The 19903-nt window shown below is 42.7% G+C and overlaps 1 protein-coding gene and 1 long non-coding RNA gene across 5 annotated transcripts; one reads left to right on the forward strand and one right to left on the reverse strand.

Annotated features, from left to right (window-relative positions):
* Nucleotides 1–143: 143 nt before the first annotated feature.
* Nucleotides 144–19903, forward strand: CCNJL (cyclin J like). 4 transcript variants are annotated; one of them, XM_068159610.1, is made up of 6 exons: nucleotides 144–173; nucleotides 580–692; nucleotides 11377–11587; nucleotides 14296–14595; nucleotides 15384–15543; nucleotides 17003–19903. In XM_068159610.1, exons 2-6 carry the CDS (start codon nucleotides 630–632, stop codon nucleotides 17448–17450), a joined length of 1182 nt encoding a protein of 393 aa, XP_068015711.1. In that variant the 5' UTR covers nucleotides 144–173; nucleotides 580–629; the 3' UTR covers nucleotides 17451–19903. The 4 variants fall into 4 exon arrangements, with proteins under 4 accessions (XP_068015711.1, XP_068015696.1, XP_068015702.1 ...); XM_068159595.1 differs by lacking the exon at nucleotides 144–173 and adding an exon at nucleotides 317–433 and having other exon boundaries at nucleotides 577–692; XM_068159601.1 differs by lacking the exon at nucleotides 144–173 and adding an exon at nucleotides 317–433.
* Nucleotides 2310–7802, reverse strand: LOC137451826 (uncharacterized). Its single transcript, XR_010989908.1, has 3 exons — nucleotides 6288–7802; nucleotides 5358–5431; nucleotides 2310–3185 (listed from the first exon to the last, which is right to left on the reverse strand). It is a non-coding gene; the product is annotated as an uncharacterized lncRNA (long non-coding RNA).

Raw genomic sequence — 19903 nt, forward strand, 5'->3', positions numbered from 1 at the left:
CACGCCCCCCTGCTCGGGAGCTGCTGGGAGGGTGCTCCCTTCGCCCCACCGCGGGTCCAGCGTTAGCTGCACAGGTGCTACAGCTGATGGAGTGCAGGGGCACGGAGGTGCAGGAGTGGACACAGAGGTGCAGGAGGGGACGGCAACAGTTCATTAACGCCAAGTGACCCAAGGTCCGCACCGGCGGAGGGGCAGTGGGAGGCAGCGGCAGGAGCTCACCCCTCCCCTCCCTTTCCGCCGACTCCGGGGCTCTGCCGGGGCGGCCCTGCGGGGCTGTCGCGCCGCGGCAGCGCTTCCGCCGGCACAAAGCGCCGGGCGATGGCTCCCGGCCAGGCCGTGGCCGTGGGGGCTGCGGGGCCCCGCTGAGCGCTACTCCCGGGGCGGGGGCGGCCCGCGAGAGGGGCATTGGCAGCGCCGATAGAGCCGGGTGCAGGTAGTCAATAGATCGATAGGATACGGTTATTGGCGGCACTTAGCGGGGCGCGGGGGCCGGGGCGGCCGTTAGTGCCGCCGGGAGAGCCGGCGGAAACAGCCACAGAGCTTCGGGCGACTTGTCCGGTTTGTTCTCCCTCCCAGCAGAGCGGCCCCGTCTCTTTTCCAGACCTTTGTCTGGATGGGAAGAAAAAAGGATGGAGGAGCAGTGGTGGAAAGGGGAGCTGGCAGCAGACATCCATCAGACCTTGAGGACGAAGGTTGGGTCCTACTTTGTTCCTTTCCCTCCTCCTCCTTACTGTCCCTTTGCGCTTTTCTCCTGCAGCAGCGCCCAGCCCCCGGGGAAGGGCTGCTGCAGCCCGGCACAGGATTCCAGGCGCTGGAAACTCGCCTTCGGCAGGTCCCGAAGGAGCAGGTTTGCACAGAGCGGTTCCCTCGACTCAGCGTTTTGACCCAGACTTGTTCAAACCCAAACCCGTGAGAGCTGCTACCTAGAGATCCTTGCCTGCAGCTTTTCCGTGCCTTTAAGTTAGCCGGGCTGTTGATGTCGCATTAAGTGCGGAGGGGGTGCTGATGCTGACCCCCAAAAATCAGCGTGTTTTAGGATCGGGAGAAATAACTTTTTTCCTTCTCCAACTCAAATTTGATCAACAGGTGGGAGCCTGTTCCCTGGAGCTGTAGAGGAGCTGAAAGATGTACAGACATGGCTCGCAATGGCCTTTCTAGGAGTTAGTGCTTCGTTTGCACAAGGGATGAGAACACCGGTAAATGCCCTGCAGTAAGGAAACCAGCCCGGTTGCGGTTTGATGAACCAGTGTAGTTGTGTGGAGAGCAGGTAGAACTAAGGCTGTCCGTTTACTTTTCACATTTCCTTAGGCAGGCTCCCAACTTTGGAGGAGCTTTAAACGCAGTTAGTTGGGTAACATGAGAGAGAGCCCTCAGCAAACATTGCCTGCCTGTGCTTGGCACAGCCTGTCCGTTACTGAAGTCGTGGCTGGCAGGGTTAGTGCTTTGAACATTCTGTTCCCTTTGCTTTCTTTACAAGCATTTAGCAATAAATTGTCAGGTGAGTTAATTGCTATCAGGTCTCTGCGAGGGAGTTGGTTTGTTCCCATGGCCTCCAGCTAAGATAGGTCCTACTAGGCCCTACAGTTGGGGGAGGAATAACTGGGAGAATCCAACTGTTTGAGTATTAAAAGCATTAAATTAACTTTTAAAGGTTTGTTTGTTTTTTTTTTTTTTTCTTTCAGTGTATCCACTACTTTTTAATCAATAATTTCATTTTTCAGCCTACTTTCTGGGAAAAAGTGCTATGCCGTCCCTGGAAAAAAATGCTATGCCATCCACTTAGGTGGATTTGAGAGTTCTTAACCTCATTGAAAACTGGAGTCCTTTGTGACAGATGTTGTGTGCTGTATCTGATGGGTATGTTCTGCATGAGAGCAGATGCTGAATGCTTGTGGTGTACCTGTCTTCTAATGCGGAGAGGGCTGAAAGATGCTGTGAGGCTTTGTGACTTCCCAAAGCCTCTAGCTCATTGTGGAGGAAATTAATAGCCTCTGAATTGTCTCATGAATAAAGTATCTGTGCTGTGATTATTGGGAGGTAGTGTTCAGCTTAGGGGTATTGTATTGTGTTGTGTTAGTTATTGAGCATGCTGACCTAGTGGAGCAAAATACTTAAATTCCAAAAGTGCTACACGCACCCTTAAACTTTAAATGAAAAGCTTAAGTATTCCCCTGCATTACACCAGAACATTAAACCTGTTGCAAAACTAAGGCAGGAAGGAAAAAGAATTGGAGCCTACTGTGTTGGTTTGTACTAGAAGAGTCAAACATACACCAAGCCAAAAAAGGTGCTCCCTGTGTGTGCATTGATATTTTCTGCTACCTCAGCTGTGGCCCTACGTTATGATAATGGCAAGGTACTGGCTGTGTCCGGCAGCTGACTTCCGTGTCAGACATCAAGATGTTTCTGTGAATGGATGTGGGACTACCAACAGCATCTGCACAAAACTCTTTTGTCTGCTTCAGTAGCCCTGAATACTCTGCAAGTGGGGAAAGCTGAGTAAGAAGTCAGTGTTGGGTCTTTTTTGTTATTTAAAGTTGAGGAAATACATCTCTTTAGAAGGCAGTCTGAGTGTCCCAGGAATAATGTCTGTTTACTATTCCTCCTCTGTTTTTATGCTTATGTTGGGCTGTTTCCTTCCAGGCCATGTTAATTTCCTGTGATTAATGAGAATTACTAGATCTGCCTGTATTTCCCTTTTTATTTATCTCTTGCATAGCTTCTCAGAGCTGGGCCAAATTTTACAGGCCTTGTTGCTTGTGAATGTAAAAGGTTAATAATTGTAACCTGATCTTTTTAAAGGCAGGCCAAATTACCCTCTGCAGTTACGTTAAGCCAGGTGAGGAGAGCTGATTCCGTTTCTGCTGAAAGCAAACAGTCCTTTGCTGTTAAGCGGTAAAAATGTCTGAGTGATTTCCTTTAGGTGAATGCTTCTCCATACCTGTCTCCCACTTCCTCTTCATTTAAAGATCTTGATGACAAAATGCTGTTTACCAACCACCATGATGTATTTCATTCTATTCAGACAAGCAGCATTTGCCTTGCTTTCATCCATGGTGTCAGTTTGGACTGCATTCTCTGAAGGAGGAGTGTAACCCATACAGGATGGGTTGTGCAGAGTCCTCTTCTTCACTGGCCTTTGGCTGCTGTCACCATAAATGTATTTCTTGCAGTTTTAAACCATCCTGTTAGAAGCAGGATTCTGTTATTAATTTTGTTCAGTAAAACTTTGGTAAAACACAACCTCTCCTTCTCCCTGTACCTAGCATATGCCCCTGTATTTTCTGCAGTTGTGCCAAAGCATCTGGTTTACTTGACCTGTTTGTAGTATGGAGGTCTTGATGCAGCAGGTACTATTTTATCTTTTAGCCTGCAAATCCACTATTGTCCTTGTTTGGTTGGTGTTTTTGTTGTTTTCCTAAACTGGTTGTCCCTTATGTCCTTAATTAATTAAGCAGTAAGTTTACATTGAGATCTGCTTGACAGTCTGAAATGCAGACTGATGCAGACTAAAATGCAGACTGATGCAGACTAGAGAGTTATATTCTGAACAGGGGGAAGGTACTGGGTTGTTGCATAGGTGCTGCTTCTGGGTTTTCTTTTTAAAACAAAATCTAAATAGGAACTTCAGGGGTCCTGGATACCTGTGAACATGCAAAAGGTTTCATTCTCTCGTAATAGGATAATATGTGAACCTTTAATTCTGATGCACCTTTCCAGTTTGAATTGGCTCTAAAAAGAAACTAAAGGAAGTAGGTGTAACAGCCATTGAGGTTTATTAATATTGGGGGTTGGTTAAAGAATGGCAGCTCAGCAACAAAAGCATAATCTGTTCACTTAACAGAAAACTCACACAAAGCCCCCCGGCTTTTGTAAATTGGCAATAATAGCATTACTGCTTGGTAGCTGTAATTTGCTGGTGATATAGGTGGCAGCATGTGCATGAAGCTGAAAGGAACAGGTGTCCTCATAAAGTACGTGGTTAGTCATGATCTCTCTTCTTTCTTCCTTCAACTTGGAATTTCAATTTTCACACCTCTTCCTCTAATCCTTCTCAGATTAGTTGCTGAACTTCTGAATACTTTGAAGTATTTAAGGAGGACTTAATTAAATGCTTGATAAAATACCACCGTGGAACATACGAAGTAAAGGATTCTCAAGCACAATACAAGCTCAACTTTCCTGCAGATTTCCAGTGCCTGGGACTGTTGGGAGGGTGCTGAACGGTGGCATGAATTCGAGCACAAAAAGCTTTTACATGCGGTTGAAATACTGTTGTGGTCTGCCACAGGATTTTTGTGTGGCACCTCTGTAGTACACCTGAAGTGAAATTTGCATGTCTACACTAAGCTCAGCTCGAGGAATGGAGTTTATGTCTACTCACAGGTATTTTGAAGTGGGTGGTAGGGAAGATACAGGAAGAGGACAGAATGTTCTCTAGGTAAAGGAGGGGACACACACACTTGAATGTTGTAAGAGTAAGTGAAACAACCCAGTGTAAGTCAAAGCCATTGAGCAGGTTGGAATTTGAGGTTCTGTTTTATGTGGTCAAAGTTCTGGTCCTTTGTGGGAGATGCAATTGAATTTGCTTCTTCTTTTGAGTGTGTAGGAACAGAGGTAGCAGAGAAGAAAAATCTTAATTTATGATGTTTCATTCATGCATCAATGGAATGTATCTCAAGTCAGTAAGTGTAGCTCCTGGTAGCACTGATCTAGGCAACATAATGAATGTTTAAGCTTTGTCTGCCTGATTGGTCACTGTTGAATGAGGGGAAAAATAAAGGCTATATTGCACAGGTGTCCTTCCTTACCAGAAAGTCTCTGGATTTTAAATTTTTACTGGAAATAACAAGAAAATGTCAGGCATCCTTTTAGAATCATGGTTCTGTCATGCTTGTCTCTGACTTCTACCTACTGAATCCAGGCACTGTCCAAGACTGGTGCTTCTCCTAAAACCTGATTTAAGTCTTGTCTAAAACAGCTGAAGATTGCATCAATAGTAGGAAGCACTGTAAATTTCAGAACTCTGAGAGCTACGGTTATGTTGGGGCTAAAAAGAGGAGTGCAGTGAATCCTAGATTGTCCCTTATTGCTGTATCTTCTAACAGGTGTAATCACTGGTCTCTTTCTGTGTGGATGTTTCAGACTTCCACCATCTTTCTGCTCTGTGAGGAACCTTACCCTGCTGGCTGTACCCAAAAAGCACTGCCCTTTCAATTATCTTTGCCCTTTGAGTTTGTGGCCAGCCTGAAGATCAGAAAAAGCTAAAAGCATCAGCTGTACTCTATGAGACTGTTCACAAATACACCAACCTGAGTGATTAATTAAACTGCAGTCAGCTGCATAGAAACACTTACCAGCAAGTTTCATGAGTGATTCCGTTGCTGGAAGGCAAAGTGCCACAGCCAGTGCATAGGCAGAAGGATTGAGTCTATGTGAGAGAGAGAAAGTATCATCATGACATCAGTAGTGGAACTAAGCTGGTAGCATGCTATCTAGTTTACTGCAAAGAAGCAGACAGAGAGCTCTGAATTTTCAAGCTCCTAAATTTGCCTTTGTATGTTATCCTTTTGCCTGTATAAAATAACACAGAGGAGTTCACTTTCAGTGTTTTCTCTTGCGTGGTGCAATAATTGTATCAAAGGGATAATCTGGCATCTTTCTTCAACAGCTGGAAAACTGTTTGGGTAGAACACAAAACAGGAAGGAGTTTGTCTCTTTCAAAGAACCAGTGTTAATAGCCTGCTAGATAAGCTTTCCCTTTATTTTTCATCTGCAGGCATCTCTCTTTCCTGTTCTAATGCCAACAACTTTGCTGCCCTTACTATAGGAATTCTTCAGAATATGCTGAAGGTCACGTACGTGCTATTTTTCCACAATGTGCAACATAGAGAGCTAAACGATTGCCAAAGTCACCGTGGTTTTCTGACTTAAATATTTAGTAACCTTTGGGAACTTGTTGAAACTCAAGTTATACTTCACTGGCTACCTTTTCATTAGCTGTAACCTTTTTCCACCCCCACCCCCTGCCCGGGTTTTGGGTTAAGATGGGTAGTGAACATGTGAGATAGTAGGGGCCATATGTTGGATTCTGTTTACACATTCAGAAACAGAAGTAGATAATAAGATTAAAAAAGAATAATGAGAGAGGTATGAAGGTCATAGTAGTAAATGAATGTCTGTGTAGAGTATTGTAACAGCAGTTTCTAGATGAATGGGTCTTACTGTTATTGAGTAGCTCTGGTGTAGGTGCTTCATTTTGCTCTAGAAATGAGAAGGTAATTTACCTGACTCTTTATGGAGGATGCATCTCTCTGGGGATGTCTGTGTAGCAGCTGAGCTGGCTGTTGCTGAGAGGGTGAGGAAGGCAGTAAGGGACACAGGAGCTGTGCAAGGAGTCAGGAGATGCTACATGTTTGTTGTAAGTCCAAGTGGTCTAACACTGCAGAAAACTAGCTTCAGTTATCTCCCTGAATTTCAGAACCTGAGGCGTGTTTGTTAGAGCTTCATTTTCCTTGTCAAAAGGGCTGCAAGTTGTTCTAAGATACCTTGATGAATTCCACATTTGTTCTGAGAACTGATCATTATTACTGTGACTTATTATCATAATGTCACATCACTTGCTAACTTTTGTACTGCTAACTTTTGTACTGCTAACTTTATTTTTTTTCTCCTGCCTGCTTGTCAGTTCATTAGTGGCTTTATTTCAGTGGGAGAACAGTTTTACTGCAAAGAAATTTGACATTAAAAATGTATTTGTGGAATTTCCTGCCATGTTGAACCTCAAATCATCTGATGTGGTACTCTGCTGGAGGTGCGTGTTGGGGAGCCTGGACTATACCAGCTGCAGCTTCAAGGGAACCAGAGGATGTGATCCTGTTAAGTTACCTCCAGATCCAAATCACCTTATTTAGTTCAAATGGCCAATGAAAGCCAAACCCTCCTGTGTTTGCTCAAAAGCTTTAGCCTTGTTGCCGAGTGTCTCCTTTGGGTAGATATTCTGAAGTGTTTGCTCAGCCCAGTCACAAAAGCATCCAAACTAGACAAAGTCTTGTCTCCTGAGCTCTGGTAATGCACGGTGCCAACCGAAGTGGTCAGGTTAGGGGTGATGAGCTGTCTTTGCAGTGAATGAATGGCTAACGTCTGGATCGTGGCTGTCTTTTAGATGTTATTGCTGAGGAAGATCTGTCGTCTTTAATACTACTTAAAATGTTTACACCGATTCCCTTCCTCTGCGAGGGAAGGTCTTAAAGATGGTAGGAGGTGGCCAGCCTAAAAATTGTCTTCATCCTTAACACTGATTCACAGTCCAAGCCTTACTTTTGAGATGTTGAGATTAAGTCGTGATCCCTTTAAATGCTGCATTCAGACTTTCTGGAGGCCTCAACTGGGACGGCTTTCTGATCAATATGTTGAGCAAAGCTCCTAAAGTAATTTCCAAGACACCTGTGAGCCTCTTATGTACTACTGCTTTTAGCATTTCAATGTGGCAGTTGTTCAGTAGCCCAAAGCAAAGCTGTTGAAGTAGATCCAGACAAACAGGTCAAAGATAAGCAGAAGCAGCATATGAAAAGGCAATTCCAGCAGACAACAGGACTCCCAGTTTCTCCTCTGCCACTTCACTGGAGAAAGAAAAGATACATTAAGCAATGAAAATTATTGCTACCCCAAAGGTTTTTGGTTTTGGTTTTTTTTACAGTTTTGGGTTGGGTTTTTTTATTTGCTGGTCCTGCATCACTATCCCCACAGCAGCAAAGCCATTTTTTTGCATTCAAATGAGTATTTTTAAATTTAACTTTTACAAAAATTTATTTCTAACTGATGAATTTGTGCTAAAGAACCCGGGGAGGATGGGGGGGGGGGGGGGGGGTGGTGATGGAAAGACGAGCATGCAGCCCTGTTGATAACTGTTAGCCTGCTATTCAGCTCTTGCATTTTTAAACTGCATACCACTCCCTTTCCTTTTAAAGCAAATCATTTCAGACTGATCTGTCAGTGTGAAAGCAGCCCTACTGAACTGCTTATTAGCTGTTTCTTGACATGCGATGCAGGGCAAGGCTCTTGCCTCTACACAGATAATCACCCTGGATCGATTCATACTTAGGAACTTGATCTTCTAAGAAACCACAGCACGTGGCTCTGTTCCTCTTAATCCTGAACTTGAACCTTGCCTGTGCTGTCAAGTCTCGTTATAGCAAAGTCCACGTGGGTTTTTTGGGGTGAACAAAATGAAAATGCCTTTTACTTATGCCCTTTACTAGTAACCTGTGGCAATGCCAGCGACGAGCAGTGTGAACAATCTGGCAGTGCAGGCCTAGAGCCTGACAGGGTGGTAGGCCATGCTCAGCAAAAGTGCAGAGCCAGCTAGCAGTTTAGCAAAACAATGCTGTGCCTGCAGCATGTAACTAAAACAGGGCACTGGTAGCTATAAACACAGAAAGTTATCTTGGGACAACAGGACATGCACCTGCATCAACAAACCTCGTGTGTCATTAGTAGTTGGACCAATAATCTATAATAGTGCAATGTGTGGTCACTCATAGGGAACCAATGAAGCCATGCCAACAAGGCACTCCGAGTTTATATAGAATAGAATAGACCAGACCAGGTTGGAAGAGACCTTCAAGATCATTGCGTCCAACCTATTATCCAACACCACCTAATCAACTAACCCATGTAACCAAGCACCCTGTCAAGTCTCCTCCTGAACACCTCCAGTGACAGCAACTCCACCACCTCCCCGGGCAGTCCATTCCAATGGGCAATCACTCTCTCTGTGTAAAACTTCCTCCTGATATAAGTTGTAGAAGTTCCCTTGCTACACACTTTTGCCTTTCCTTTCCCTTCTTCTTCTATGCTTTACTTTACTGTGCTATACTCGCTTTGATATTTGAATTTTCTAGCACACTGGGCTGTGTAGGGGTAGTTCTGGCCTCTGAGCATCTGAGGTTTGGATGCAAATTTCAGGCTCTCTGCTTTCATTCTGAGCCTGTAATGCTCACCCACTGAACTGTAACATTGGGCTATGTCACTTTTTGACTACACACATAACTGGAGTTACTGTTTTATTTCTTGTACTTGCTGTTATGGTCTAAAAAGCAAATTTCACATTAAAGATGTATGCTGACCTCAGTGTATAGTATAATTTGCTGGGAGGCTTAGCTGTCAAAACAGGAAGGAGATGTCAGAAAATAAAAAATGAAGCTCCTACCAGTCATCTAGAACAAAATGTTTCAGAGGTAGAGTTGCCACCTTATCTAATGACAGCTTGGGCTTCGTACAGATACATTTTTAAAAAGCAGTTATTTCAACTGATATAAGCACTGAGCTTGAAACCATCTTGCCAGAACACTCATGTTATGGATTTGCTATGAATTCCTGCCCTGAACCTGTGTATGTCACTTCTGCTGATGGACTGAAAGCTCTGTATGTAAGGCAACTGAAAAAATAAAAATCAAATTTATGGAGGTTTTCTGGGTATAAAACAATGGGGGGGGAATGTGTTCCATTCTCTCCTTGCTTTATAAATTGTTACTGGTGGGCAATTTCTTTATAATCCCCCAGTGAAGGCTGTCCCAGGTTTCAAAGGGCTGTTTGCCTGTCCACAGCGTGTGTCTGTTCAGTCTGGAATGTGTTTTTTCACTGACTTTCTGTAAAAAGGCCTGGGAAGCAATCATCCGGAACAGGGCTCAGCTTGCCCTCTTTGTAAGCTGCCTCTCCTCTGGAGCTTCCCTGCCTTCCAGTTACCTGTGTCCCTCTGAGCCTGATTGTATAGCTATTTTTTCCTGATAAGTTGAACTTCCTCATGGAATGTCTCCTTCCAGGGCATGAAAGGTGTGTGGGCAGCCACTGAGCTGGCCGTGTGGAGCGGTGCCTCTAGTTTCTGTAAATGAGGTAGCCAAGGCAGATACTTCCTCTGAATGCTTAATAAAAAAGTTCATTATTTATTTAGTAGAATTAATTACTGTGTAATGGTTCCTACTGCACTATAAAACATGTCTGTCTTGCAACACTGTACTACTACTAATTTATTTTCCAATAGATGTAACCCAAACCTGACAATGTATTACCTTGACTGATTGCTGAAATGGTGAGCTTTAATCCATGTCTATCAACATGTATTCAGCACATTTTAATACAAGTCTGGCCATGGTAACTGCATAACTCCATCCATGACAGTATGTGACTGTATCTAAAGGGAGAAAAGGTCAGCTTCTAAGTGGCATTAGCTTGTTGTGTGAATTACCAAGGATCTTCAGTCCTTCCCTTAACCTATTATTTGCGTAGTGGCCACAAACTTGTGTCTAAAAAGCCTTGCAGGTGAAGATCTAGTATAGATACACAAAAAAAAAACCCAAACCAACCCCCAAACTTAAACAATTCTGCCTTTAAAATGAAAATTTGTATATTACATGTGAAATACAGTCTAGCAGTTCAGTAAGTAGCTTTTATATTGCTGGAATAAGTTACTACAGAAAATAATGGCAGTTGCTATAATGAGAAAAGTCTTAATTCTCCCATGGTGATTTTTTCTCTTGTTAATACCTACTCTTGTTTCTTGCTGCAGCCAGGCATCATGTGAATTCTTTTAAATGTTAGGTAGATGTTAGTTATTCTAAAGACCTACACATAGGTATCAGGTAGTGATAGGACTAGGGGGAATGGAATGAAGCTGGAGGTGGGGAGATTCAGGCTGGATGTGAGGAGGAGGTTCTTCACCATGAGAGTGGTGAAACCCTGGAATGGGTTGTCCAGGGAGGTGGTCGAGGCCCCGTCCCTGGGGGTGTTTAAGAGCAGGCTGGATGAGGCTCTGTCCAGCCTGATCTAGTGTGGGGTGTCCCTGCCCATGGCAGGGGGGTTGGAACTAGATGATCCTTGTGGTCCCTTCCAACCCTGAATGAAACTATGGAAACTATGGAAACTATGGAAACATCTTTTGGGACAGGATGTAGTCATTTGGGCAACTTAGGAAGGGCCAATAGCAGAGAAACACTTCTTGCCTGTGAAACTATTAAAACCTTACTTAACAATCCAATTTGGGTGAACACAATTAAAAAGGAGTCCTTCAGGAACAACTTTCATAGCCAAGATTTTATTGTTCTGTAGAAAGCAACAACAAGTTGTTCCTATCTTAAATAGTAATTTACGTTTGACTATGTGTTTAACACTTGTGAAGAAAGTGTGTGGAAGGCTGAAGTGTTGGAAGTTGACTGACTGTCAAAACATGCAGTAATCCAGCCCTGACTTCTGTGTCAATCATAGTGCTGTAGCTAATAAGCATTTGCCATAGCAGGTGGTGGAGTTGCTTTGGGATTCAGGCACTGAAATGGTGTTTGTTTCAATACTTCTCTTTCCTCCTTTTATTTCCCCCCATAGGAACTTAAGTTGCCTGCTTATAAGGCTCATTCACCACAGATTGGGATGCGCAGATACTTTATTGATCTCTTGACTGTCCTCAGCAACCACTGCAGTCTCTGCCCTACAGCCCGGCATCTTGCCATCTATTTGTTGGATCTCTTTATGGATCGTTATGATATCACTATCAAGCAACTGCACGTCATTTCATTTGCCTGCTTTCTCCTAGCAAGTAAGTTGGCCACTGTCTATTAAGGCTTCTTTCCCACCCCCCACCCCCCCCCTTTTTTTCTTCTGAGCAGATGGTTGTTTTCCTTGTGTATCGTGTGCTGTTTTCCATGTTAACAGCTTCCACCTACTTGGGGTGAGGCCTAATGAAATCCAAGCAGTCTTATATCATGGAATCATAGATTCTGCTAATAAACTGCTCAGCTGCATAGCTTGCACCACACATTATATGCTGGTGTTCATGTGCAGAGAAAGTTCTGGCAGCAGACACTGGGTCAGTGGATGGGGACAAAGAAGATCAGGGAGTGTTAAGGTAAGAAGGAAGTGGCAAGACTGGGAAATGTTAGTTCCAAGGAAGAGTTGGTAGTGGAGAAGATCTGTGCAGCCCCTCCCAGAGGTCTGTCCCTGGACAATCTGTGCCCCTGTTGTGATCACTGGACATAATCAGTCCCTTACAAATCAGAAGTTTCTTATGCAGGGGCCAAAGGAAAACTTGATTCTCAAGGTACTTAGTAGATGTGTTGATTCATAGAATGGCTTATGTTGGAAGGGACCTTAAAGATCATCTAGTTCCAACACCCCCACTATGGGTGGGGACACCTTCCACTAGACGAGGTTGCTGATAGGCCCCATCCAGCATCGCCTTAAACATCTCCAGGGAGAGTTTTGCACTACAAGCCCCTGCAAAAACTCCCTTCCAGGCTTTCTTGCAGGCCCCTGATGATACTGGAATGCATATTGCTTTCAAGATTTCTCTTCTGTAAATGGCTGAAGTAAAATGCAACTTTAGGCCCCCTGTATGCAATTGTGAAGCAAAAGGAAGTTCACAAACTGCCCTGTGATAACACTAGAGGGAAATGTTTTGCAACTTCTGCCTGTTTAAAAACGAATAAAATTTGCTTGAAAGAGCAAGCCTGAGTCTAGTGAGCTAACAAATGTGAGGGTATTTCTAAAACTAAGATCAGAGCAATGAAATAGCATGTATACATTCTGACCTGGCATGAATTCCTTACATGAAGGGGAAAAGACCTATTGCTATAAAGGCAGCTTTCCTACCAACATGTAGCAACATGTAGAAATACTTACGCTATGTATGGTGGGTTTATGTTTTGCCGTAAAAGACTGAGTAAGTCAGAAGCATCCACCTTTAAGTTCTCATTGTAGCAAAGAAAATAAAACTAATTGCTTGCCTGGTACTGCAAATGCAGTAATTGGAACTTCCTGCAAAGCATTACTGTAAGAAGTTGCTTAGTTTTGCAGCAGAGGATTGCAGCAAAAGTGCTCTTCAGGCCGTGTTGTAAGACACTGGTACTTCTAAAACTGTAGAGAGTAAAAACAGAATCTAATGTGATGGAACTCATATGATGGATGAATTTTGTTTTCCATTGTTATTGTTATGCTCTTTTATGGTGGGGTGGCCACTACATTACATGTTTCATTTCTGTGATACCCGAAAAAGACACTTAAGCTGCTGATAGTTCAGAAGATTGTCAGATTTTTAATACACTGGAAAAACTTTGGATGGAATTGCTATCCTGAGTGGATAGCAAGTTCTTACTTCCTTTTAGAATACTTTTCTAGTGCAATAGTTATTGTAATTGTTTTTATATTTGAGGAGAATACTCTGAAACCATATGACATGCTAATACCTTGTCAAATGTTCTGTGTGGACAACTGAAGCAAGAATCATTTGTGGAGTATATGCCCTCAAGAACAAAGAGGAAAAATTACTACAGAGTACTTGAAGTAGCTATGTGTTTGGATTTTGCAACAAGGATGTTCTTTAAGCTGTACTGGAAGTGTATTATTGGTGACTGTTGCTAGCTCTTTGAACAAGGAGTAGGTGATAGGTCATATATTGCTTGGTAAACCCACAGTGTGAATTTAAGATGATTTAATTGATTTCTTAAATTTGCAGAAAAGCTTTATTACTGATAGCTCTAATCCTCAAATCTGACATTGAAGGCTTTTTATGAAAGAAGTGTGAATACAGTGAGATCCTGTTTTTCTGTACTAAACAACAGCAATTTGGAGCTACTGGTGAAAACTGAGTCATTCCAGGGACTGCTGCTGTTTCAGTAGGCTGATAAATACAAGTCAGAAAAAGGCTCAGCTACCTCGACTCTGAAAATTCCTCTCCTAACCCTGGAGGAATTAATCATGTTAATCACTTGGTTACAGTGTACTCCTCATAGCCTTTCAGTGACCTTGGCTAACGAGGCCCTGCAAGACAGGAAGGAACAAAGAGAAATTCTGAAGCAGCAAGGGCAAAGGTGGTGTTGCCCAAGGGTTTTTAATGTCTTCCTTTTTGTAGCATCTGTATCTAGCTTCCATACCCAAAGAAGCTTTTTCCTCAGTATTAGATCTTCCTTTGCTGCTTCCCCATACTGCTTTCTTTGTTCACACTTGACTGAACACCCTTCAGCAAACTGCTTCCAGTTATTGTCAGGAAAACTATCTGTAATCCTAAACTGATTATAGCCTCAATTTTGCATCAATACTATAAAAACAATTAAACCCAAACAAAATCCTAGGAAGGGTATAGGAATGTGCTAACCAATCTGTTGGCTTCTTTCCTACCTGTGTCACTGCACTTTCCTGTCCCTTTTTAAAAAGCACTTTTTATCACTGCAACTGGTTTTGGGAGTGGTCTTTGTTGGAATTTTGGACACTCAATGATAAATCTAATCTGAAAGCCATGTCTTCTGGCAGGTAAATTTGAAGAAAAAGAAGATAAAGTTCCAAAGTTGGAGTACTTAAATAACCTGGCATACATGTACAACATGAATGTGGTACTGAACAAGAAAGATTTGCTTAGAATGGAGATGCTGCTTTTGGAAAACTTCAACTGGAATCTGTGTCTACCAACACCAGCACACTACATTGACTACTACCTCTGTGTGTCCATTGGTGAGAATGACCTTCACAATGGCTGGCCCATCACCTCACTGACCAAAATCAAGGATTTTCTGCAGAAATATGCATATTATTTCCTTGATTTCTCAGTGCAAGGTAAGGGTGTGAGTTTATGCTAAAATGATCTACCATTTGGCAAAAGGCAAAAAGCTGAAAGAGGTCAGGGCTTTAAAACCTGTCATGATAGAGATTGTACAAAATGATCTGTGCAGAATGGTTTCTCTTTGCAGTTATTTCAGGTGGCAAATGGTACAAGGTCCCTTCCTTGTGCATAAACCTCTTGTCTCTTTTCAGAAATCTCTAGCTGACTAATTTTTTTCTTCAGTTTGAATGCTAATTGATGAGATTGGTAGTAGTTCATGCTACTTGATTTGGGACTGTTAAGACACTGTGCAATTCAGTGTATAGTTTTATTTTTTAAATGGTAGGTTTTTAGAGGGTCCTGTCCTGCAAGATATAGTAAGAGTGATGGGGCTTTTAATTATTTTCTTCACTGCCTCTTATATGGGCAGGTGTTGGTAGCAATGCTGTAAATTGCAGCACCCTCGTAAGCCAGATTCAGCACTATTGTGTGTGTGAGATTGTCAATACCTAACTTCAGTTCAATTGAGACCAGTCTACAGATTTCAGCCTAGTCTATTTCATTGTATTTTCTGAAATGAAAGAAACTACTGTGAAGACTTGATGGTAATTACACAAGTAATACAGAACTCTTCAGAAAAGCTTCATCCAATTATGAGAGACTTTCCGGTCTTGAGTTAATACTCTCAGATGTGTGGAACAAAGTCGTGGATTTAATTTTCCTGCTTTGTCTTGTCATGTATACAGGGTTACTGTAGTGATCAGTAAGAGTATAGTTCTTGTTTGTATTTTTTCTTTTGCAGATCATACCTTCCTGCATTTTCGCCCATCTCTGATTGCTGCAGCTTGTGTGTGCGCCTCACGTATCTGTATGCAGATCTCCCCTGTCTGGACAACACAGCTTGAATTGCTAACGCGTTATTCCTGGGAACACCTTGCCCAATGCACTGAAATGATGCTCATGTAAGATCTGAAAAAAAAACAACAACCTGCTTGTGCTCTTAGAAAGATGATAATACTCTTTTTTTTTTTTTTAAGTAATCATTAGGCCACACCTCGAGTCCTGTGTCCAGTTCTGGGCCCCGCAGTTTAGGAAAGATGTTGACTTGCTGGAACATGTCCAGAGAAGGGTAACAAAGCTGGTGAGGGGTTTGGAGCACAAGCCCTGTGAGGAGAGGCTGAGGGAGCTGGGATTGCTTAGCCTGGAGAAGAGGAGGCTCAGGGGAGACCTTATTGCTCTCTACAACTACCTGAAGGGAGACTGTAGCCAGGTGGGGGCTGGTCTCTTCTCCCAGGCAACCAGCACCATAACAAGAGGACACAGTCTCAAGCTGCACCAGGGGAGGTTTAGGCTGGATGTTAGGAAGAAATTCTTCATAGAAAGAGTGATTGGCCATTGGAATGGGCTGCCTGGGGAGGTGGTGGAGTTGCCATCACTGGAGGTATTTAGGAAGAGACTTGAAGGGGTGCTTGGTGCCATGGTTTAGTTGATTAGATGGAGCTGGATGATGGGTTGGACATAATGATCTCGAAGGTCTCTTCCAACCTGGTCTGGTCTGGTCTGTTCTGTTCTATTCTATTCTATTCAGCAAGATTTAAGATAGTACAATACTTCATCAGTAATCTCCATCTTCAGTTTGGGTGGAAGAATAAAAAAGAAAAAAAGCAGTTCACTTTAAATACTGTATTTTAGCAATATTTGCAGTGCAAAATGGAGAGTATAATTGGGTGTTTTCTTGTACTAGTTGTTTATGTGATGCGATGGGAGCCTTTACACACCGTTGAGAAAAGCCTGTTCCCTTTTACTTCTCATTGTACCTGCAAAGTACTTGGTGCAGACACCAATGTATCTCTGACTTCAAGAATACAGTGTGGAGACATTTCAGAACTGTTCTTTAGTTTTTTTCTTTTCTCTAATAAAGGACATGACTGGCCTAGAATGTAAACACATGCAGTAGGTTAGGAATGATGCTGGACCTTCTCAATCTCTACTTAGAGCCAGCCGAAGTTAGACTGCTTGGAATGTTGTCAAGTTTTGACTGTCTCCAATGTTAGTGACTTTTAATCTCTCTGGGCAACTTGTTCTAGTGCTTCTCCATGATAATTCTCATGATAATTGAAAGCGTGAAAGTCCTTCTTCCTAATATCTAACAGGAATTTGCTCTGCAAATGACTATTTCAAAATGGTTTTGTGTTGTGTACTTAAACTTCCAAAACCATACTTGTGATGCAAAATGAGCCATTGACTTCTTGTTAGTGTATGCAGATTGCAGCAAGATAATTAGCATTTAATTGTGAAAGCAACCAAGGATTGTCATATACAGCTAAGGCAAAAAAGCTGAAGACAGTCTGACTGGTGAAAACTTTGGGATAGAGGCAAGCTCTGTGAACTGTTTTGATAAATCTTACTTATTTGTTTCAGATACTATGAGAATGACAACAAAGAAGCTAGTAATATAAAAAAGCAAGCAACAATTCAGCATCAAGAACGGGAAGCAGTGGGAAATCTGAGCCATCAAGTCACTACTCAAGTTCTCTTCCAGCAATCCAGTTATCACCCTTTAGCCCAGCATTCAGCTACGCTTTCCCAGTTCCAGTCACCTGTGCAAGACTTGTGCTCTGTGTATCGTGACTCCTTACAGGCCCACAGGCCCAGTGGTCCCCCTGCTGGGAGTGCTGACAGCTCACTGCACTCCTATGCAGCTCTCCAGGCCAGCCTTCGGCCACCTGCCCAGACTCTGCCTATCCAAACCCCCATTGCTGTGCAGTTGGCATTAGGAACAGAGCCCAGACACTGCATTTCCACACCTTATGGCAGCAGTTTCTTCAGTGGTCATCACTCGTATGCAACTGGGTGTTTAGATGGATAAATGTTGACAGGAGAAAAACTACCTGATGGGAGGTTGGAGCAAGGAGGGGGCCAGCCTCTTCTCCTTAATGACAAGTGACAGGACTAGAGGAAATGGTTTCAATCTGTGCCAGAGGAGGTTTAGGATGGTTACATACAAATACTTCTCAACTGAAAGGGTTCTCAAACACTGGAATGGTCTACCTGGGACAGTGGTGGAGTCACCGTCCCTGGGGACATTCAGGCAGTATGCAGACCTGGGGCTTAGTGACATGGTTTAATGTTGACCCTTCAGTGCTGCATCAAAGGTTGGACTGGTTGATCTTGGAGGTCTTTTCCAACCAGGTATATTCTGTGAAACTGAAGATACTCTGCATGTGATACAAGGTGTGTATCTGAAAGAAAATCACAAAGGAGCAGAATCCTTATGACTTCCTCATTCTGAGGATGTTGATCTGTATCCACTGATAACTGGAACCTGGGTGCCTTTCTGCCAAAGGTTGTACTTTTGGCTTTTAATGAGAGAAATTGGAATTCATTAGTATACCTCACTTAATGTCACTTTGAGAGGCATCTGCATACAAGCTCTGAGGAGGTTACTTCCTTCTAGTCCTATTAGCAACTTGTCAGAGTTGGCTGAAAGATTGTGTTGAAGAGTAATTTCAGGCTGGAGTGTTTGCTGAATCTCTGGCCAAGTAGCAATGTACCTAGGGGATGCTGTTGGAAAACAGAGTGCTCTTCTCTCCAGTGATGTGTCACTGGAAAAGCAGCAGTTTATACTACTGGAAACTTCTACTAAAATACACTGAAATTGATGCCTATTAAATGTGAGCTTCATTAACGTGGAAATCTATGCGTAGAACACTTCCCATTTTTTTTCAGCAGGAGTGATAGTTCAGGAGTAAGACTTTAGAATAAAAGGAAAACAATCCAAACAAGCAAAAAACCACAGGCCAGAAGACTATCAATTAATTTTTCACTTGAAGTTCTCTTGGAATCTAAATGTGGTGCTGCTCAAGAGAACATCACTCTATGTTCAGGTATTTTAGAAAGAAAAACAAAACTTCTACCATCTCTTAGATCTTTAACATGCTGCTGCTTTTGAGACTGGAGATTATTGTGAGTTAAATTGTTCATGAGCTTTATCAGGGGTTTAATGTTACTTGAAGAAAACTTCTTGGTTCATTGCCTTCAGTTAATCTTTTTTTGGCAGAATGACTTGTGGCAGTAGTTCAGGTTCAGAGCAGAGGAACTGGTGTTAATGGGAGCAAAGATGGGGAACTGGTTAACTTTACTGTGAAATTAATGTTTGATTGTAGTGCTAGATTGCTGATTTAGTTTTTAGAAGAAAAGACTCCAGGGGAACCTTATATCCACCTTCCAGTACCTGAAGGGATCCTACAGGAAGACTGAGGGGGACTTTTCTTACGGGTGTCTATCAACAGTACAAAGGGGAATGGTTTTAAGCTGAGGAAAAGCAGGTTCAGACTGGATCTTAGGAAGAAGTTCTTCAGTATGAAGGTGGTGAGACTGCAGTAGGCTGCCCAGGGATGTTGTGGATGCCTCCCCCCTGAAGGTGTTCAGTGCCAGGCTAGATGAGGCCTTTAGCAGCCAAGTCGAGAGGCGTTCCTGCCCATGGTGGGGAGGTTGGAGTAGATGATCTCTAAGGTCCCTTCCAACCTAAGCCATTCTATGAGCATCTTACCATGATCACGTTGGAAAACATAGCTGGGAAACTGATGAACCTGTTGCTTCTTTGCAGTGAGACACACACCTACTGTCTCACATCCAAAGGATTCTTCCTCAACTGAAACCAGGGATGATTGTTCAAAAAACTGTATAGGCTTCTTTTTTTTCTATGTTAATGTAGGGATTCACTAGAAATGGACTTCTGCAGAGGTGAAACTTTATTTTGATATATGCAACCACTCGTCGAGTTGTTCGAATGCAGTGCTCTCGGTTTGTCTTTTCTCTGCAGGTTCTCAGGACAGCAATACGAGTAATGTGCAATATGCTTTTTACTGACTTGGGGCAATTTTTTTTCAAGTCATGTGTTACAGTGCTGTTTTAAATTATGGGGTTTTTTTTAGAAAAGTGTTTTTAGGGCTCCTTTAGGGTGGAGGGGAAAAAAAAACCTAACCGGCATGCTAATGCGTGTTCCTGTAACTGTCTTCTGAGAATACAACTTTTCCTATCAAGGTAAAAACTTCTTCCATTCTGCAAGATAATGGAATTTCCTTGTATTTTCATTTTTTTTAAATGCAAACTGTAAATGAAGAGACAGGCCTCTTCAGAAAAGTAGTCTAGAAGGTTAAAGAACTTAGTTCATCTTCCATTCTGGTGGCTTTGTATTTATATTAAACTTTATTTTCAGAAGACTTCAGTGTATTGGGTTTTTGTCATCTGAAGGACATAAAGACAACATGTGGCAGTACTGTGTGCAGCTTTTCTTTGTTTTTTTATTACCCTTACAGT

The sequence above is a fragment of the Melanerpes formicivorus genome, unplaced genomic scaffold (assembly GCF_026170545.1).
Source record: "Melanerpes formicivorus ecotype bairdi unplaced genomic scaffold, bMelFor1.0.p_v2 SCAF_2, whole genome shotgun sequence".
In the NCBI taxonomy this organism is placed as follows: domain Eukaryota; kingdom Metazoa; phylum Chordata; class Aves; order Piciformes; family Picidae; genus Melanerpes; species Melanerpes formicivorus.